The sequence below is a fragment of the Triturus cristatus genome, chromosome 9 (genome assembly GCF_964204655.1).
Source record: "Triturus cristatus chromosome 9, aTriCri1.1, whole genome shotgun sequence".
NCBI classification, from domain to species: domain Eukaryota; kingdom Metazoa; phylum Chordata; class Amphibia; order Caudata; family Salamandridae; genus Triturus; species Triturus cristatus.
This window is the reverse complement of record NC_140592.1, coordinates 1,213,623,872-1,213,639,491: the sequence shown is the minus strand read 5'-3', so window position 1 is coordinate 1,213,639,491 and position 15,620 is coordinate 1,213,623,872. Positions and strand designations below refer to the sequence as shown.

Below are 15,620 nucleotides of genomic sequence, written 5' to 3'. Positions count from 1 at the left end.
ACCGAGGTAGGAGACGACGAGGAGGCCTTAGGGGCCGAAGAGAGTAGCTCCGATGATGAACAAGGCCTACCTGTTCAAACCGAGAATTCACCAGTGCCACAGACTATGGCTCCGGTCGAGGGATCGCCTTCGGGCCTTACCCGAGACCTATCACGCAGTCCTTCGGCCCCGCCCTCGGGCCCGGCCTCGGACGTTCAGCGGCAGCCATTACCGCTTAAGCCAGCTGGTTTCCCTTCCACGAAACCGAAACCGAAAGCTGCTCAGGTTCCTACGAAACCGAAACTGAAAGTGGCGCTAGTCGGATCGAGGCCTTCAACACCTTCGACGCCGGCGCACCGTGTCGGCACCGACCGCACCAAGGGGGACTTCGGTGCCGAACTCGAGACGGGCGACATGGGAGTCGACAAACGGAAGAAGGCCATCGGCGCCGAAAAACCTGCTCGGTTACCGGCGTCGACGCCACCGACACCGAGGGCCGTCCCGCCTGCTACGCCTCGCAGCACTCCCTCGACGACACCGAAACCTTACGTGTCGAAGACGTCGACGGTGATCTCCGCACCTCGGCTCGATGCACCACGGGCGCAGAAGATATCTGCAGCCGCCTCGACGACCCTGGCGGGGGCCACGACCTCTAAGGCGCCCCGAGTACGGCCTGGCGCAATGCCAGGCTGCAAAACCAAGGCTGCCCTCCAGGACCAGTCGGGTTCGATCGATCCAGCGGTTTCGTCGGTGCCGACCAGCATTACCTTCGGCTTGCCTCCATCCACAATCCCGAAGGCGTTTCAACTCAGGACACAGGCCACCAAAACTGCGGTTACGCCTGTCGAGCCGTCTCCGTCACGCGTCATCGACGCCGACACTGGCAGGATGATTCTCCACGACCGAAGGATAACTTCGGAACCGCCATTGGAACCTTTCAGGATCCCGCTAAAGAGGAAGCTGCCTGTGGACACAGAACCTCTCCTGTATGAACCCTTTCATTCACCCTACCAGGATCCACACCGGGCCTCCCCCACACGCTCCGACACGGATGCATTGGAGGACTACATGGGTGAACAAGTCCCCTACCATGTGGACACGGACCCTGATGACCAGCAGGACCCTGACCAAACTTGGGGCGACCCTGCAGACCCCAGTGCACCTCTTGATGCACAGGACCCACAACTATATGGGGCAAAAACGTCACCCACAGAGGATACTGCGGCGTTCAACGCTCTGATTGAACGGGCGGCGAACAACCATGATGTACAGCTTCACTCTGATATCATCGAAGATGACTTTCTAATGGACACCTTTGCATCCTCAGAAAGACATGTAAAGACTCTGCCAATGTTGAAGGGGGTCCTTAAGCCAGCCACTGACATTTTCAGGGAACCCACCAGGGCACGAGTGATAAACCCCAGGATCGATAAGAAATACAGATCAGCACCTGGAGATCCTACTTACATCAGAGGACAATTACCGCTCGACTCCATCGTTGTGGCGAATGCCCGCAAGAGGGCACACTCGCAGACAACGGGTGACGCTCCTCCCCCGGACAAGGAGTCCAAGGTGCTGGAGACCGCCGGCAAGCGAGTTGCCGCACAAGCTGCAAGCATATGGCGCATAGCTAACACTCAAGCGCTCCTCGCTCGCTACGATAGGGCGCACTATGACACAATGGAGCAACTCCTTCAACACCTCCCTGACCCCTACAAAGAAGGTGCAGAAATCCTTATCAGAGAGGGACAGCTACTCACAAATGCTGCCATCAAATGTGCACTAGACGCTGCTGACACGGCTGCCAGGGCCATCAACACTAGCGTCATCCTACGACGTCAAGCCTGGCTACGTATCTCAGGATTCAAGCCTGAGGTACAAAACAATATCCTTAATCAGCCCGTCAACCCCGACTTTTTGTTCGGGCCTGAGGTTGACGCCACCCTCGAGAAGATAAAAAAGGACACGGACACTGCAAAGTCCATGGGCGCCCTACAAACTCAGTCCTTTCGGAGCGGCTCCTTTCGTCGCCCCGGAAACAAGGGAGCAGGCAGAGGACAGGGGTCACAACAAACATATAACAAGGGTAATACGCAGACCACCTACGATAAGAACACCCGAGGTGGCTATCGTGGCTCCAGTACCAAGGGCAGAGGACGTGGCTACGGCAACACCAGGTCCTCCCCCAAGAACAAGCAGTGACGCCCTCTCCCTTCCTCCCGACCACATAACACCTGTCGGGGGAAGGCTACAACGGTTCCTGTCCACGTGGAACTCCATCACCACGGACAGGTGGGTCAAAGATATTATAAAATACGGTTACTGTCTGGAGTTAACTTCCACTCCACCCACAATACCACCAAGAAACCGTCCTATGTCCTCAGAGCACTTGACGCTCTTACAGCAAGAGGTAGAAAGTATGCTTCTAAAAGGCGCTATCGAGGTCGTACCCGTCCACGAGCGGGGCACGGGGGTTTACTCCCTCTACTTCTTAATTCCAAAAAAGGACGGGTCGCTCAGGCCTATATTAGACCTGAGACCCCTGAACCAGTACATTCTTTCGGAGAACTTTCACATGCTCACTCTACAGCAAGTCCTTCCGCTTCTCCAGCAGGGAGACTTCCTAGCATCACTGGACCTCAAGGATGCGTATTTTCACATACCCATCCACCCCTCACACAAAAAATACCTCAGGTTCACTGTTCAGGGGCAGCACTATCAGTTCAAAGTCCTTCCCTTCGGCGTGACAACAGCGCCCAGGGTTTTCACAAAGTGCCTAGCTACGGTGGCGGCACATTTACGGAGACAGCACATACACGTCTACCCCTACCTAGACGACTGGCTCGTTCAAGCGAGATCAGCCCAGCAATGTGCAAGCCACGTGTCCCGTACCATTCACCTTCTTCACAGTCTGGGATTCTCACTAAATTACCCAAAGTCTCATCTCCAGCCCGCACACGTACAACAGTACCTAGGTGCGACTATAGACACTCTGGCGGCCACAGCTCAGCCAAATTTAGTGAGGATCAACGGCATACAAGCGCTGATCTCCAAGTTCAGACCCAACCACTCGCTTCCAGCGCGAGTGTTTATGCAGTTGATAGGCATGATGGCCTCCTGCATCTTCATAGTCCCGCACGCGAGATTACATATGCGCCCACTTCAGGAGTGCCTAGCACGTCGGTGGAATCAGGCTCAAGGACAGTTGAAAGACCTAGTGTTGGTGAGCGGTCGGGCATACAACTCTCTGCATTGGTGGAATCCACAAAACCTTTGCAAGGGCCGACCGTTCCAAGAGCCTGTTCCACAAATAGTACTGACAGCGGACGCGTCTCTCCAGGGATGGGGAGCTCATGTACTCCACTACACAGTGCAGGGACTATGGACGACACAACAGAGGAAGATGCACATCAACCTTCTGGAACTGATGGCAATCTTCCTGGCCATGAAGGCTTTCAAAGTACATCTGTGCAACAAGGTCGTGTTGATCCGGACGGACAACATGACCGCAATGTACTACATACAGAAGCAGGGAGGGACACACTCTCCACAGTTGTCTCATCTGGCTCAGAGCATGTGGAAGTGGGCCATTCAGAGGAACATGTTCCTCATGGCGGAACACCTCCCCGGCAAGGACAACCAGATGGCGGATCTGCTCAGCAGACACAGCCACCAGATGCACGAGTGGGAGTTACACCCATCGGTACTCCAACCGTACTTCCAGCAGTGGGGTCACCCAGAAATAGACCTATTCGCGACAAGCGAAAACGCAAAATGCCAAAGCTTCGCCGCCAGATTCCCACACCCGCAGTCGCAGGGCAATGCGATATGGATGAACTGGTCCGGCAAATTTGCGTACGCTTTTCCCCCAGCACCGTTGATACCGCTGGTGGCTCGCAAACTCCGACAACACTCCCTGACACTCGTCCTAGTTGCTCCCACGTGGGCACGCCAGCCGTGGTACACCACCTTCCTCGAACTTTCCGTGGTACCGCATCAAAGGCTGCGGATCAAACCCGCGCATTTGACGCAGAACCATGGAGAGGTTCAGCACCCAGATCCGCAACAGCTGAACCTGGCGATCTGGCTCCTGAAGTCCTAGAGTTTGGCTATCTCAATCTGCCACCTGACTGTATGGACATCATCAAGGAGGCCAGGAGACCCACTACAAGAGCTTGCTATGCAGCCAAATGGAAACGGTTCGTCATTTATTGCGGTAATAATGACATTAACCCGCTGGACGCATCCATCCACAACATCATATGTTACCTCTTACACCTATACCGATGCAATCTGGCGTACACCTCTATACGTGTCCATTTGACCGCAATATCAGCCTATCTGCAAACCAGGCAGCACCTCTCTCTCTTCAGAGTGCCTGCCATCAAAGCATTCTTGGAAGGACTCAAACGAGTCATTCCACCTAGTCACCCACCGGCTCCAATGTGGAACCTCAACTTGGTCCTCACACGCCTGATGGGTCCACCCTTTGAACCTCTACACTCATGCGAGATTCAATTCCTTACCTGGAAAGTAGCCTTCCTGGTAGCGATCACTTCCCTAAGAAGAGTTAGTGAACTCCAGGCACTAACCGTTCAAGAGCCATTTATTCAGGTTCACGCCAACAGGGTCGTACTACGTACCAACCCCAAATTCATGCCCAAGGTAATATCGCAGTTCCACATGAACCAGACTATTGAACTGCCCGTTTTCTTCCAAAACCCACAAACTGTTGCAGAGAGGGCATTACATACACTAGATGTACGGAGGGCCCTCATGTACTACATCGACAGGACTAAACCCTTCAGGAAGACAAAACAACTGTTCGTTGCCTTTGCCCCACACCACAAAGGTAACGCCATCTCCAAAGCAGGGATAGCCAGATGGATAGTTAAGTGTATTCAAATCTGTTATCAAAAGGCAAAACGCACATTAACTATTCCACCACGAGCCCACTCAACACGCAAGTTGGGGGCTTCCATGGCCTTCCTAGGAAATATTCCCCTGCATGATATATGCAGAGCAGCCACATGGTCCACTACACACACATTTACAAAACACTATTGCGTAGATGTGCAGTCAAAACAGCAGGCAGCTGTAGGACAGGCTGTTCTCAAAACACTTTTTCAGACCGCTGCAGCTGGCACGGGTAGCCGCCGCCAATAGAGGGCACTGCTATGTATTCTATGCACAGATATGAATTCAGCAGCCCACATGCCTCGAACTGAATATGCTACTTACCAGTATGCATCTGTTCTTGGCATGTAGGGCTGCTGACATTCATATCGCCCTCCCTCCTCCCCGGCGCCTGTCGCAGCTGCAGCTCTCAGAATTATTGCAAGCATGGTCATCACTTTCTGTATCTACTCCATCACTGCCACAATGGCGAAAAACAATCTGAGGATGGAGAGGATGCCCATGCGCACTGTAGTCCAGGGGAGGAGTCACCTATCCAAGGATACTTCGAAGACTCTTCCAGGACAACAACGTGCAAACATCCGGACCCAACACTAGGCGGCGATCTATGCACAGATATGAATGTCAGCAGCCCTACATGCCAAGAACAGATGCATACTGGTAAGTAGCATATTCAATTTACGGTGTGCGCGTCCTGCACCTGTGATGTAAAGTCTGGGTACAGTGACACAGTCATACCCCGATAGTGCAGTGGCCCTTTACGGGCCAGGCGATATCACAATCCCAGTAGTGGAGGAGCCTGGCAATGATGAGGCGTCTCCCCCTGTATCAGTCACGGATCAGGAGTCCTGTGTGCCTGCTTAATCATGAATGCAGCTGTGAAAGAGTGCCTAACAAAGAGTTGGACTAATAGGTTCTCAACAAAGGTATCCATGTGACCGAGTTGGTGGTCTCGGGCGCCCCCACAATGCAAATGTTGTCCCGGCGGGAACGTCCCTCCAAATCTTCACTTTTCGTAGCCATCACTTTGAGAGTTCGCTCCATCTTCTCAAATCATTTATTCATCATAAATAAATAAATAAATAAAATCGTAGTGCCGCCATTCTCTGTCAGAGATTCGTTGCTCAGTAGCGTCTAATCTAGTTTCATGCCTCTGCATGCGTTCGTGCATACCATCTAGCTGCATAGAGAGAGCGTCGAAACAAGAGTCTATAGCCTTGAAACCAAATTTCAGCTCCGCCATTATTTCAGCTGCTCACTCAAGGGGGGAAGCATTGGACGTAGACGGAACAGAGTCTCCCTAAGTGTGGTCCTCCGAGTTCTGATGCCAAAGAGGTCTGGTCGAGCCAAAATTAAGATGCCGCTTCTTAGGATAACTTAGGCCCATTGCACCGTTATGAGAGCAAGTTAGGAATAGTCCAATTATGTTGCAATCACGACTGCGCACAGTAAAATTGCTCTAGGGCACAATAGTAGGTCCAAACCAACCACCAACCAAGTGATTGTAAGGCAGGTATCAGAGGCAGGTCAGGCTACACTCAAGCCACCCTGTGTGGGAAGGCACCGACCAACAGTTCCAGTCAGCAATCAGCACCGCTGGGGCACAGAGATCAGGCGTAGTCAGTAATAGAGAGTAGAAAAAGATCTGCCAGAAAAAAAGGAAGGACTGCCTAATCAAACGGTGTTCAGCTGTGTACGACAATACCGGGATCCAGAGGTACCCTCACCACAAGGATTGATACCGCCCCATGCAGTAAACATTGGGGATGAGGCACTCCGATATGCGCCACCAGCCAAGCCAGCAGGATCCGCCCCACAGGGCAGTGTCCAAAGATGGGCTGAGGGCCCACCGGCACCCCCCATGGGGGAAAACCGGGAGGGAACAAGAGGGCCCGCGGCAGAGCTGTACCCAGGGAGCAACCGGCAGCGGCTGGGCAGAGGCACAGGGCCGCACGCACACTCTGGAGACACCGTCCAAGCCCGGCTCATCTCCCTCAGCGGCTGCTGCTCTCCGCTCCCGGGCCGGAATGGCCTACCGGCATAGGCAGGACGTCGCAGTGGAGTTAGGTCACACAGCAGCAACGTCCAGCAGGGCTCACAGCAACCGGGGGCTAGCCAACCAGGCAGAAGCGCCACCCCGCCCTCAGGCTCACCCTTGGCCACGGGGCCTTTGAGGACTGCTTCAGGCTGCAATTGCCGACAGGGTGGCAACAGACCTTGGCAGCAATCCAGGTGTCATCCAGCAGGTACATCAGGATCCCCTCACTTAATTCCCCCGATGCCACTTGGCCATGGGGATAGGGGTGCACTAATTCATGCCGACAGGCGGCCATACATCGGCAGGTCCTTTAGAGCTTCAGTGCCGAGCAGCCATCTTGGTCCTCGGCTCGGCCACGACCCCCGGCTGTTCCACTTTTCTAACCACATCACTGCACGTTCAGGATATTGTCAGCATTTTCATGATTGTTTTCTAAAATTATTTTCATTACTCTGTCGCCGCCTCTGCCTGTTTTGCCCTTGATGATGAGTTAAGAAAAAAAAAAATCTTTACATGTACAAAGCATTCAACTCTTCTCTCTTGTTTTAGCTAAGACGCGAGACCCAGCTAACAAACCAGACATTGAGGTTCCTGTGGAGGATGAGGGTGGCTTTGGTCCTCAGTGGCAGCAGCAGAGGGATCAGACCATTGGCCCCTATGAATCCACTCCAGAAACACGAGCTGCTGTTCAAGCAATGCCCCACAACAACCCGCCAGCTGAGGATCCTGAAGAAAGTGAGTACCTTTTCCCAAGTATTTTCAGCAATAATGTACAACACCTCAGTTCTTACTTGGGAATTTACCCAGATTGACTAAAGATTTGTATTCTAAGTGTACAATTAATGGACAGGATATTTGTCCTCAGTGTAAGAAATTGGGGTAGTTGGTTGACTGGGGTGTGAACTCTGGTCAAGCAGCTATCACAATCCTTGTTACGGTGAGGCACAAGCCAGCCCTAAATTAACCTGTGCTCAAGCCTCTGGTAGCTTAGAACAGAGAAGTCAGACTTAACTTGCAGGCGATGTGTAAAGTATTTGTGTAACACTTCAAACAATAATAAAGTGTAAAACACCACACAAATAGGTAGAATCCCACATCAAGGTAGAAAAATAGTTATTTTTAATAAATAAAACAAAATGACAGAAATCCAATCAGAAGAACCTGAGATATGCAATTTTAAAGATTGCAATAAAAATAGTGCCAAAAAACACAAAGCGTCAACTATGGACATCTGGTCACGCCAGACTGGGACAAAGTCAAAAGTTTAGTCAGACCACGAAGGGGCACTGGCCAGCTGCAGTGACCCAGTTTGGTCCGCTGAACAAAGTCCCTTAAATCCTGGTTTGTGGAGCGTTGCAAGGAGCCGTGTCGAAGATTCTTCACTAAGCTGAGGTCGTTTGAAGGTGCGAAGAGGCTGCTATGCAAGGTCCTGCGTTGTCGTTGAGGATCCATTGACAAGGGCTTGCAATGCGAAGTCCGGTGTCGAGGATGTGTTGCGCAGTCAGGGCGATGGGTCGTTCTGAGGAGCTGCAAGGCTGTGATGTGCCGTCCAACATAGTTGTCCAGGCAGCCGTTGATGAGGGATGCGAAGGCCTACTGCGAGGATGCGTCGCACAGCTGCAGTTCTGATGGGTGATTGGTTGCGATGCTGGTTCTTGCAGCGATATCGATACACGCAGCAGCGATGGGTCATTTCTGTTAAGAGTTGTGCTGCACAGCAAAGGAGATTCGTTGGTTCCGCTGGATTCGCAGAGGCTGGCAGAGCACCTTAGGCTCACTTCCAAGGGTCCACGACTGGGGTGGCACCACTTGTCTGTGTTAACTCACAGATGGCAGAGTCCAGGTGCTGGCTTCAACGTTGTTGGACCCTTCTGGCCCTGAGGCTTAAGTCTGGAGGCCAACCAACTCGCCCTTGGAAGTCACCTTGGGGTCCTGAGAAAACAGATGCAGGTCCAGTCCTTCACACCCAGGTATGAGGGCAGCAGGTCAGCATAGCTGGGCAGCAGTCCAATAGAATGGCAGTCCTTCTTCCTGGCAGAGTATCCACAGGTCCAGAAGTGTACTCGAGTTGTTGTCTGAGGTCCAGTATTTATACCCAGTGGGGAGAAGCTTCTAGAGCCAGGCCTTTAAAGTGCACAGGTGCCCTGCCTTCCTTGACCTGGCTCCAGACTAACTACAGGGATATGCAGCCCTTTGTGTGGAGGCAGGCCACAGCCAATTCAAGTGTAAGCGGGGATGTGCCCAGCATCTCCCTCCCACCCTGCCAGTGAAGGCCCATCCAGGCACACCTAAGCTTCCTATTGTGTGTGACTACTTAGGGGGAATATTCAAAGCCCAACTGTCGACTACATCCAGTCATGTGACGTAGGCATCAAATGGCTACTGCAGGAAAATGCCAACTTTCTAAAAGTGACATTTTCAAAATTGTAATTTAAAATCTGACTTCACCATAAGTTATGATTTTTCATTACAATTCCACAGATTCCAAACATGAACTGGTTATCTGATCCCTTTTGGAAATTACGACTTATTAAATATAACAAGGTAACTCCAAGCTGTCCTATGGAGAGGTAGGTCTTTCAATAGTGAAAAATGAATTTAAGAGTTATTCCCTGTCAGGACATGTAAAACTAAAAAGTGCACCCACAAGGTTTTTAAAACTGCACACACAGGCTGCAATGACAGGCCTGAGACAAGTTTAAGGTGCTACTTAAGTGGGTGGCACAGTCAGTGCTGCAAGCCCGCTAGTAAGGAGCTTTTAATTTACAAGCCCTGGGCACAGGTAATGCCACCTTACTATGGACTTACAAGTAAATTAAATATGCCATTTGGGTATACGCCAATCTTACCATGTTTTAAGAAGAGAGCACAAACACATTAGCACTAGTTAATAGTGATAAAGTGTGCAGAGTATTAAGGCTAGCAAAAAAGAAGTCGGCCAGACAGGAGGCCTGAAGGCAAAAAGCCAAACCAAGGATGACAGGTCTAACACTCACTCTTTCCTTTTCTTAAATATTCCAGCTTATTTGCATGTGAAACATATCTCATATATGCTCTTTTGTTAGTCACTTCTTCCTGTGAAAGGTATTTGACAGGTACATGTTAACTGGATCTACTTTGGTCTCCAGCAGTCATGACTGGTTCTTTCCTAAGTGGCCAGTGGATAGCTTTCTACTGGCAATCTAAAGTTGTCACATGCCTTTTGGTTCCCTTTCCTTTTGGTGTTCCTGTGGCGTTAGGTCAGTTTGGGTCAAACTGATATGCATTGCCAATCTATTTATTACAGCACAGCTGAATACCATTTCATCCAAATATGTGCTATAAGCCAGCCTTTTCTCAACACAAGGCTTAATATTTGGTGGTTGTCAGTCTAGCATGAACGAACTTGCTATGGAGCAATAGCACCTCTGTGTGTCACAACAGCATGGATGAACAAACATATTATATGTGAAAAGATAAATCACAAACTACACTTACATGTAAGGTTAGGGTTACATTTTCATCGTAAGAGCTCACTAGTCTATTTTAAGTGACGGGACATGGTTCTTTGTTAAACCCATTTGGTACTGTGGTAAGGAGGTGCTAGTCCTGATGGCAGAGGGGATAATAGGGTAGATGAGCAACATTGTCAAAGGCAGCAGACCGATTACGTAGTGGAAGAGAGCTGGTCGTGGTTAGCAAATTGGCTATCTACATGAAGGTCGTTTCTGTGGAGTGAAGATCATAGAACTCCGACTGAAGGGGAAATAAGGAAATAGGATAAAACTAGTAAAGACAAGGTGTTTCAGTATTTTAGGGAATAAAGGCAACAGGGATACTGGATGGCAGTTTGAAGAGGTGGCAAGACCTGTCAGGTGAGGGGAACAACCTTTACAACGTAACTATTACAACGCACTACACTTACAACGCAATTTTTACAACGCAACATCCACTACAACGCATTCCATTACATCGCATGACACTACAACGCATTTTTAAAAACTACCTTTACAACGCATTCCATTACATCGCATACTACCTTTACAACGCATACCATTACAACGCATAATATTATCCAACACTTACCCTACTGTTGCACCCCCTGGAGTTAGAATAGTAATTTTTACCCCCATACTATCCAACACTTACCTTAAATGCAATGTAATATTATGCGTTGTAATGGTATGCGTTGTAAAGGTAGTATGCGATGTAATGGAATGCGTTGTAAAGGTAGTTTTTAAAAATGCGTTGTAGTGTCATGCGATGTAATGGAATGCGTTGTAGTGGATGTTGCGTTGTAAAAAATGCGTTGTAAGTGCATGCGTTGTAAAAGTGTGCGTTGTAACGACATACATCCGTCAGGTGGCTTGATGATAGAGGTGGCATCACAGTAGAACATGACTGGAAGATGCCAGATTTGACTTCCTGATTAAAAAGATGTTAAGTAGAGTCTTCACAGTTTGAGGATTGAAAAAATCAAATGGATCATATACAGAGATGGCAATTTTGGTATAATCATGAGCTCTGTGGGTTATGCTGAAATGAATACAGAGAACCTGGCAGTGTGGGTCTAGGGTAATCTCGGGGTGTAGGAGGGTTCGGGCGGAACAGTCAGACGTGTGTTAAGGGTTTGTAGGAAGCAAGATCTGCATTGTGGGATGGTTGTTTATGGCTGAGAAAGTAGATTATTGATAGTACGTACTAGTTGATTTTAGGTGGTGTAGAAGAGAGCCAATGAGATTTAAGCAATAGATTTGCCATTGTCTTTGTTCAGCTTTGGCATTATCTAAGGTAGTTTGAATGCATTTCCAGTGCTAGTTTGTAAATTTATATTCCTGCACTTTTCAATTAACATGCACATCTAGATCTTCAGTGACCCAATCGGAGGAGTGATCCAGGGTGGAGGACTAGATATGGGTGGGAAGCAAGTATTGATGCCTGCAGAACAATCTCTGGCCCCTGCCTAACTAGTCCTCACTATAGTATTCAGCCATCACTCTGTTCACCTGGAACAGCATTCTTCGTGAATTTGTGAGTGGGATGAATACTCCCCTCATAAATATCAGAGTAGTTCTCACTGGATTGGACCAGGTCAATATCCGGGAGTTTTGGGTAGTTAGTGCAGTCAAACCCTGCTTCAACTTGCTGAGATTGATGCTGGATGCAATGGCCGTTGTGTCTGCAAGACTAATTGCAGAGCAAAGGCTTGATTCATCTACAGAATATCTGCAGTGACCTAGAGTGTGGTAGGTTAGGACCATTGTAATTCAGTCTGCGTTGGTGAAGTCTCTATTGTATAAAGAATTTGCAGAAATTACGCTGTGGTTTTGCTTTCGCTCTAGAAATAGAAGTGTTTTATTTTTTCCTAATTGTAAAAGGTTGAATTCTGCTCATATAAAGGGCATTTCACACGCTGGGCACAGCATTGGTGAAATTCTGCCCACAAGGTATTTTATTGTAATCCTTCGATTGCATGTAGGGATGAATTTGATTGGGTATCGTAGAGTTCTTGGCTATGTTTGATGCTGTAAGACGCGCTTGTGTCTGTTATCTGTACTGCACAAGACTAGGGACTTGAAGCTCCGCCCACTCTCCCCATATTTTTCATTTGCTTGTGTCATGGTCCACTGTAAACTGTAACTGTTCATTTATCAATAGGCTTAGTAGTTAGAGTTGTTGTTATTCAGTAGGCTTTAATTACAACCTCCGAGCACTATTTTCTCAAATAGCTTTGTCCTGCCTGCTGGTGCAAGCAGAATACGCTCTCTCCTAATGCTTTTTTAAAAAAAAATGCATAGCTCGAACGCATTTGCAATAGGTCACACATTTGCGAGAGTTTAGGCTATTGGCATTGTAAATGACAATGCCTTTTATTTATCAATTTAAAAACAACACATAAATAGAAGGCATGATCATTTACAATGCCAATATCTCAAACTCTCGTAAATGCTAACAAAAATGTAATGATTGTGATCTGGAGTAAAACACACATACCAAATACCTCCAAATCTAGCAGACATATGCCCTGATTTAGAGTTTTGGTACAAAAGGGGGTGGTGAAGGACTGAGCATCAGAACCAATCAAACACTCACACCCAGTCAAGAGATGTGGGTTTAATCCATCACCGTTCTTTAGCCCACTCTGCCACCCCAGTTCAGACATGGCCATATGCAAATCAGTCTGACCCTGTGCCTCATGGGAACAGTCCAGCCCGAACTGCCAAGCCATGTCTTCCCTGGACCGGAAACAAGCTTCCTAGGACCGGTTTCTGGCATTTCAGCCGTCTTCAGCCAGGCTTGCTTGAATCCAGTGGCAAAGTGAGCAAGGGACTCACGTCTGAGCATACCCTGCCAACTTATGGCGAACAAAGCAGTACAAGCTGGACTGTTCCCATGAGGCACAGGGTCAGACTGATTTGCATATGGCCATGTCTGAACTGGGGTGGCAGAGTGGGCTAAAGAACAGTGATGGATTAAACCCAGATCTCTTGACTGGGTGTGAGTGTTTGATTGGTTCTGATGCTCCGTCCATCCCCACCCCCTTTTGTACCGCTTTGTTCGCCATAAGTTAGCAGGGTATGCTCAGACGTGAGTCCCTTGCTCACTTTGCCACTGGATTCAAGCAAGCCTGGCTGAAGATGGCTGAAATGCCAGAAACCGGTCCTAGGAAGCTTGTTTCCGGTCCAGGGAGGCATGGCTTGGCAGTTCGGGCTGGACTGTTCCCATGAGGCACAGGGTCAGACTGATTTGCATATGGCCATGTCTGAACTGGGGTGGCAGAGTGGGCTAAAGAACGGTGATGGATCAAACCCAGATCTGTTGACTGGGTGTGAGTGTTTGATTGGTTCTGATGCTCCGTCCATCACCACCCCCTTTTGTACTGAGTTAGAGTTTGGCAGACAAGTGTGATACATATGCTGTCCACCTTATTACAAGTGCATTAGGGTATAATTAAGGCTCCGTGTTTTCCGTTTTTATTGATTTCACAGATGAATACAGATATACAAGAGTTTGTATTTTTTTGAAATGTGGATAAACAAGGAAATTATAATGTTTTTGAGTGATTGTAAATGTTGTCACTCATGTCATTCCAGACAGCTGTTGGCCTGGCCACCAAGTAATGGAGCTAAAAAAGATAGACATTTTAGGAATGAGTTTGAAACGACTGGAGATGTGAACACTTATGATACTAAAATATTTGTTTTCATACAGGACTATTCATTTATTGCCTGTAGGTGTTCATATGATTGAATCCTGTTAAGCACTCAAGTACTAGTGTACTCTTCTCGGTTTAATATATGTGGAAATGTACTAGTGTCTGCTTCATTTTTACACAAAACCAAAAATAAATAAATTACAGATAAAATTTGCAAAAAATAAATATGGATAAATACAGAAAGAAATGTCAAGAAAATAAATACCATAAAATGTGATCCCTAGATATATTGGACCTTTTATAAGTTGGAGGGCATATCCCTCACATTTGTGGTGGAGTACCCATTTGCCACACTCTGGATCAGCCCCGTAGTCTTTACCTTACTTAAACAAGCATTTGCAATGCAATAGGTCTCGCATTTGCAAAAGTTTAAGCTATTAGCAATGTAACTACCTTTTAGTTATGTTTTAAAAATCAACACATAAATAAAAGGCATTGTCATTTACAATGTCAATAGCTCAAACTCTCCTAAATGCGAGACCTATTGCAATGCAAATGCTTGTTACCCTTACCCGCAGGGTGAAAAAAAAATCTTAACTCTAAAGCAGTACCACCCTTCACTGCTTTTGAGGTGATTTCAAAGAGAATCATTACAGTTCTTTCAGTCTCATTTCAAAGCTGAAGCATTTTCATTGTTCTATAAAATGAAACCATAGTTGTTGCTTATTAATCTTAGGCAACCAACAACCACTGACAAAGTCAATAGTTGTGGCTTGTTGTAGGTGTATTGTTACATCTTGTATTAAATATCTGATGCAATGACAGAAGCAGCAAAATACAGTCGGGCTAAGCACATATGTTTAGCCTACCAGTTTTTAAGCCACACCCTTAATTAGAAGAGCCATGCCTCCTGGAGAGACTCACCCTTCCGTCCACAAACACACACACACAGTTTTATCATTCCACCTAAAGCCCTGAGTAAAAATATGAAAGGTCTGTACATATAATTACATCAATAATGAAAAACTGATTTCGGGAGACTATCGCAACAGACACTTTTAAAAGCTGAAGAGATGCAAAGATCCAGTTGAAACCTCAGGATTCAAAGTCAGAACTTGTAGAATTCCTGTAGTAGTGTTGCGCAGCATCACAACATACTGAGCCGTTTTCCAGCACCCGAACATGTGATCAGCAAGCTAATTAGGAGTTTGATTAATTAAAAACAATATATATATATATATATATAAGATTCTGCTGTATGTTATTGCAATACACATTTGTGAACTGTAGGTTACACTCAATATTCTTGCAGCAGGCATATTAACCCCGTTGGGTTATTTTACGGCAATTCAAAACCGTGACCTAATTAAACACACAGTTCCCTGCAGAAAATGTATTCAACGTGAATTATTTTACAAGTATCATATTTCTTAGACAGACAGGTTACAAGTAGATGTATTGTAAAGCAGATGCATTAACCCCCTAAAGCCGTTTTCAACTACTGCCTGTCGATGGCCAATAACCTAAACTTGAACAGTATTTAAATCTCAT

At 47.7% G+C, this 15,620-nt stretch overlaps 1 protein-coding gene across 2 annotated transcripts in view; it reads left to right on the top strand.

The window, feature by feature from the left end:
- Nucleotides 1–15,620, top strand: part of PSEN1 (presenilin 1) — a 241,125-nt gene that overhangs the window by 166,736 nt on the left and 58,769 nt on the right. For both annotated transcript variants that reach the window (XM_085627269.1, XM_085627270.1), the window contains one exon: nucleotides 7,484–7,669. In XM_085627269.1, the coding sequence (XP_085483395.1) occupies nucleotides 7,484–7,669 (186 nt within the window). The remainder of the gene's footprint in view (nucleotides 1–7,483; nucleotides 7,670–15,620) is intronic.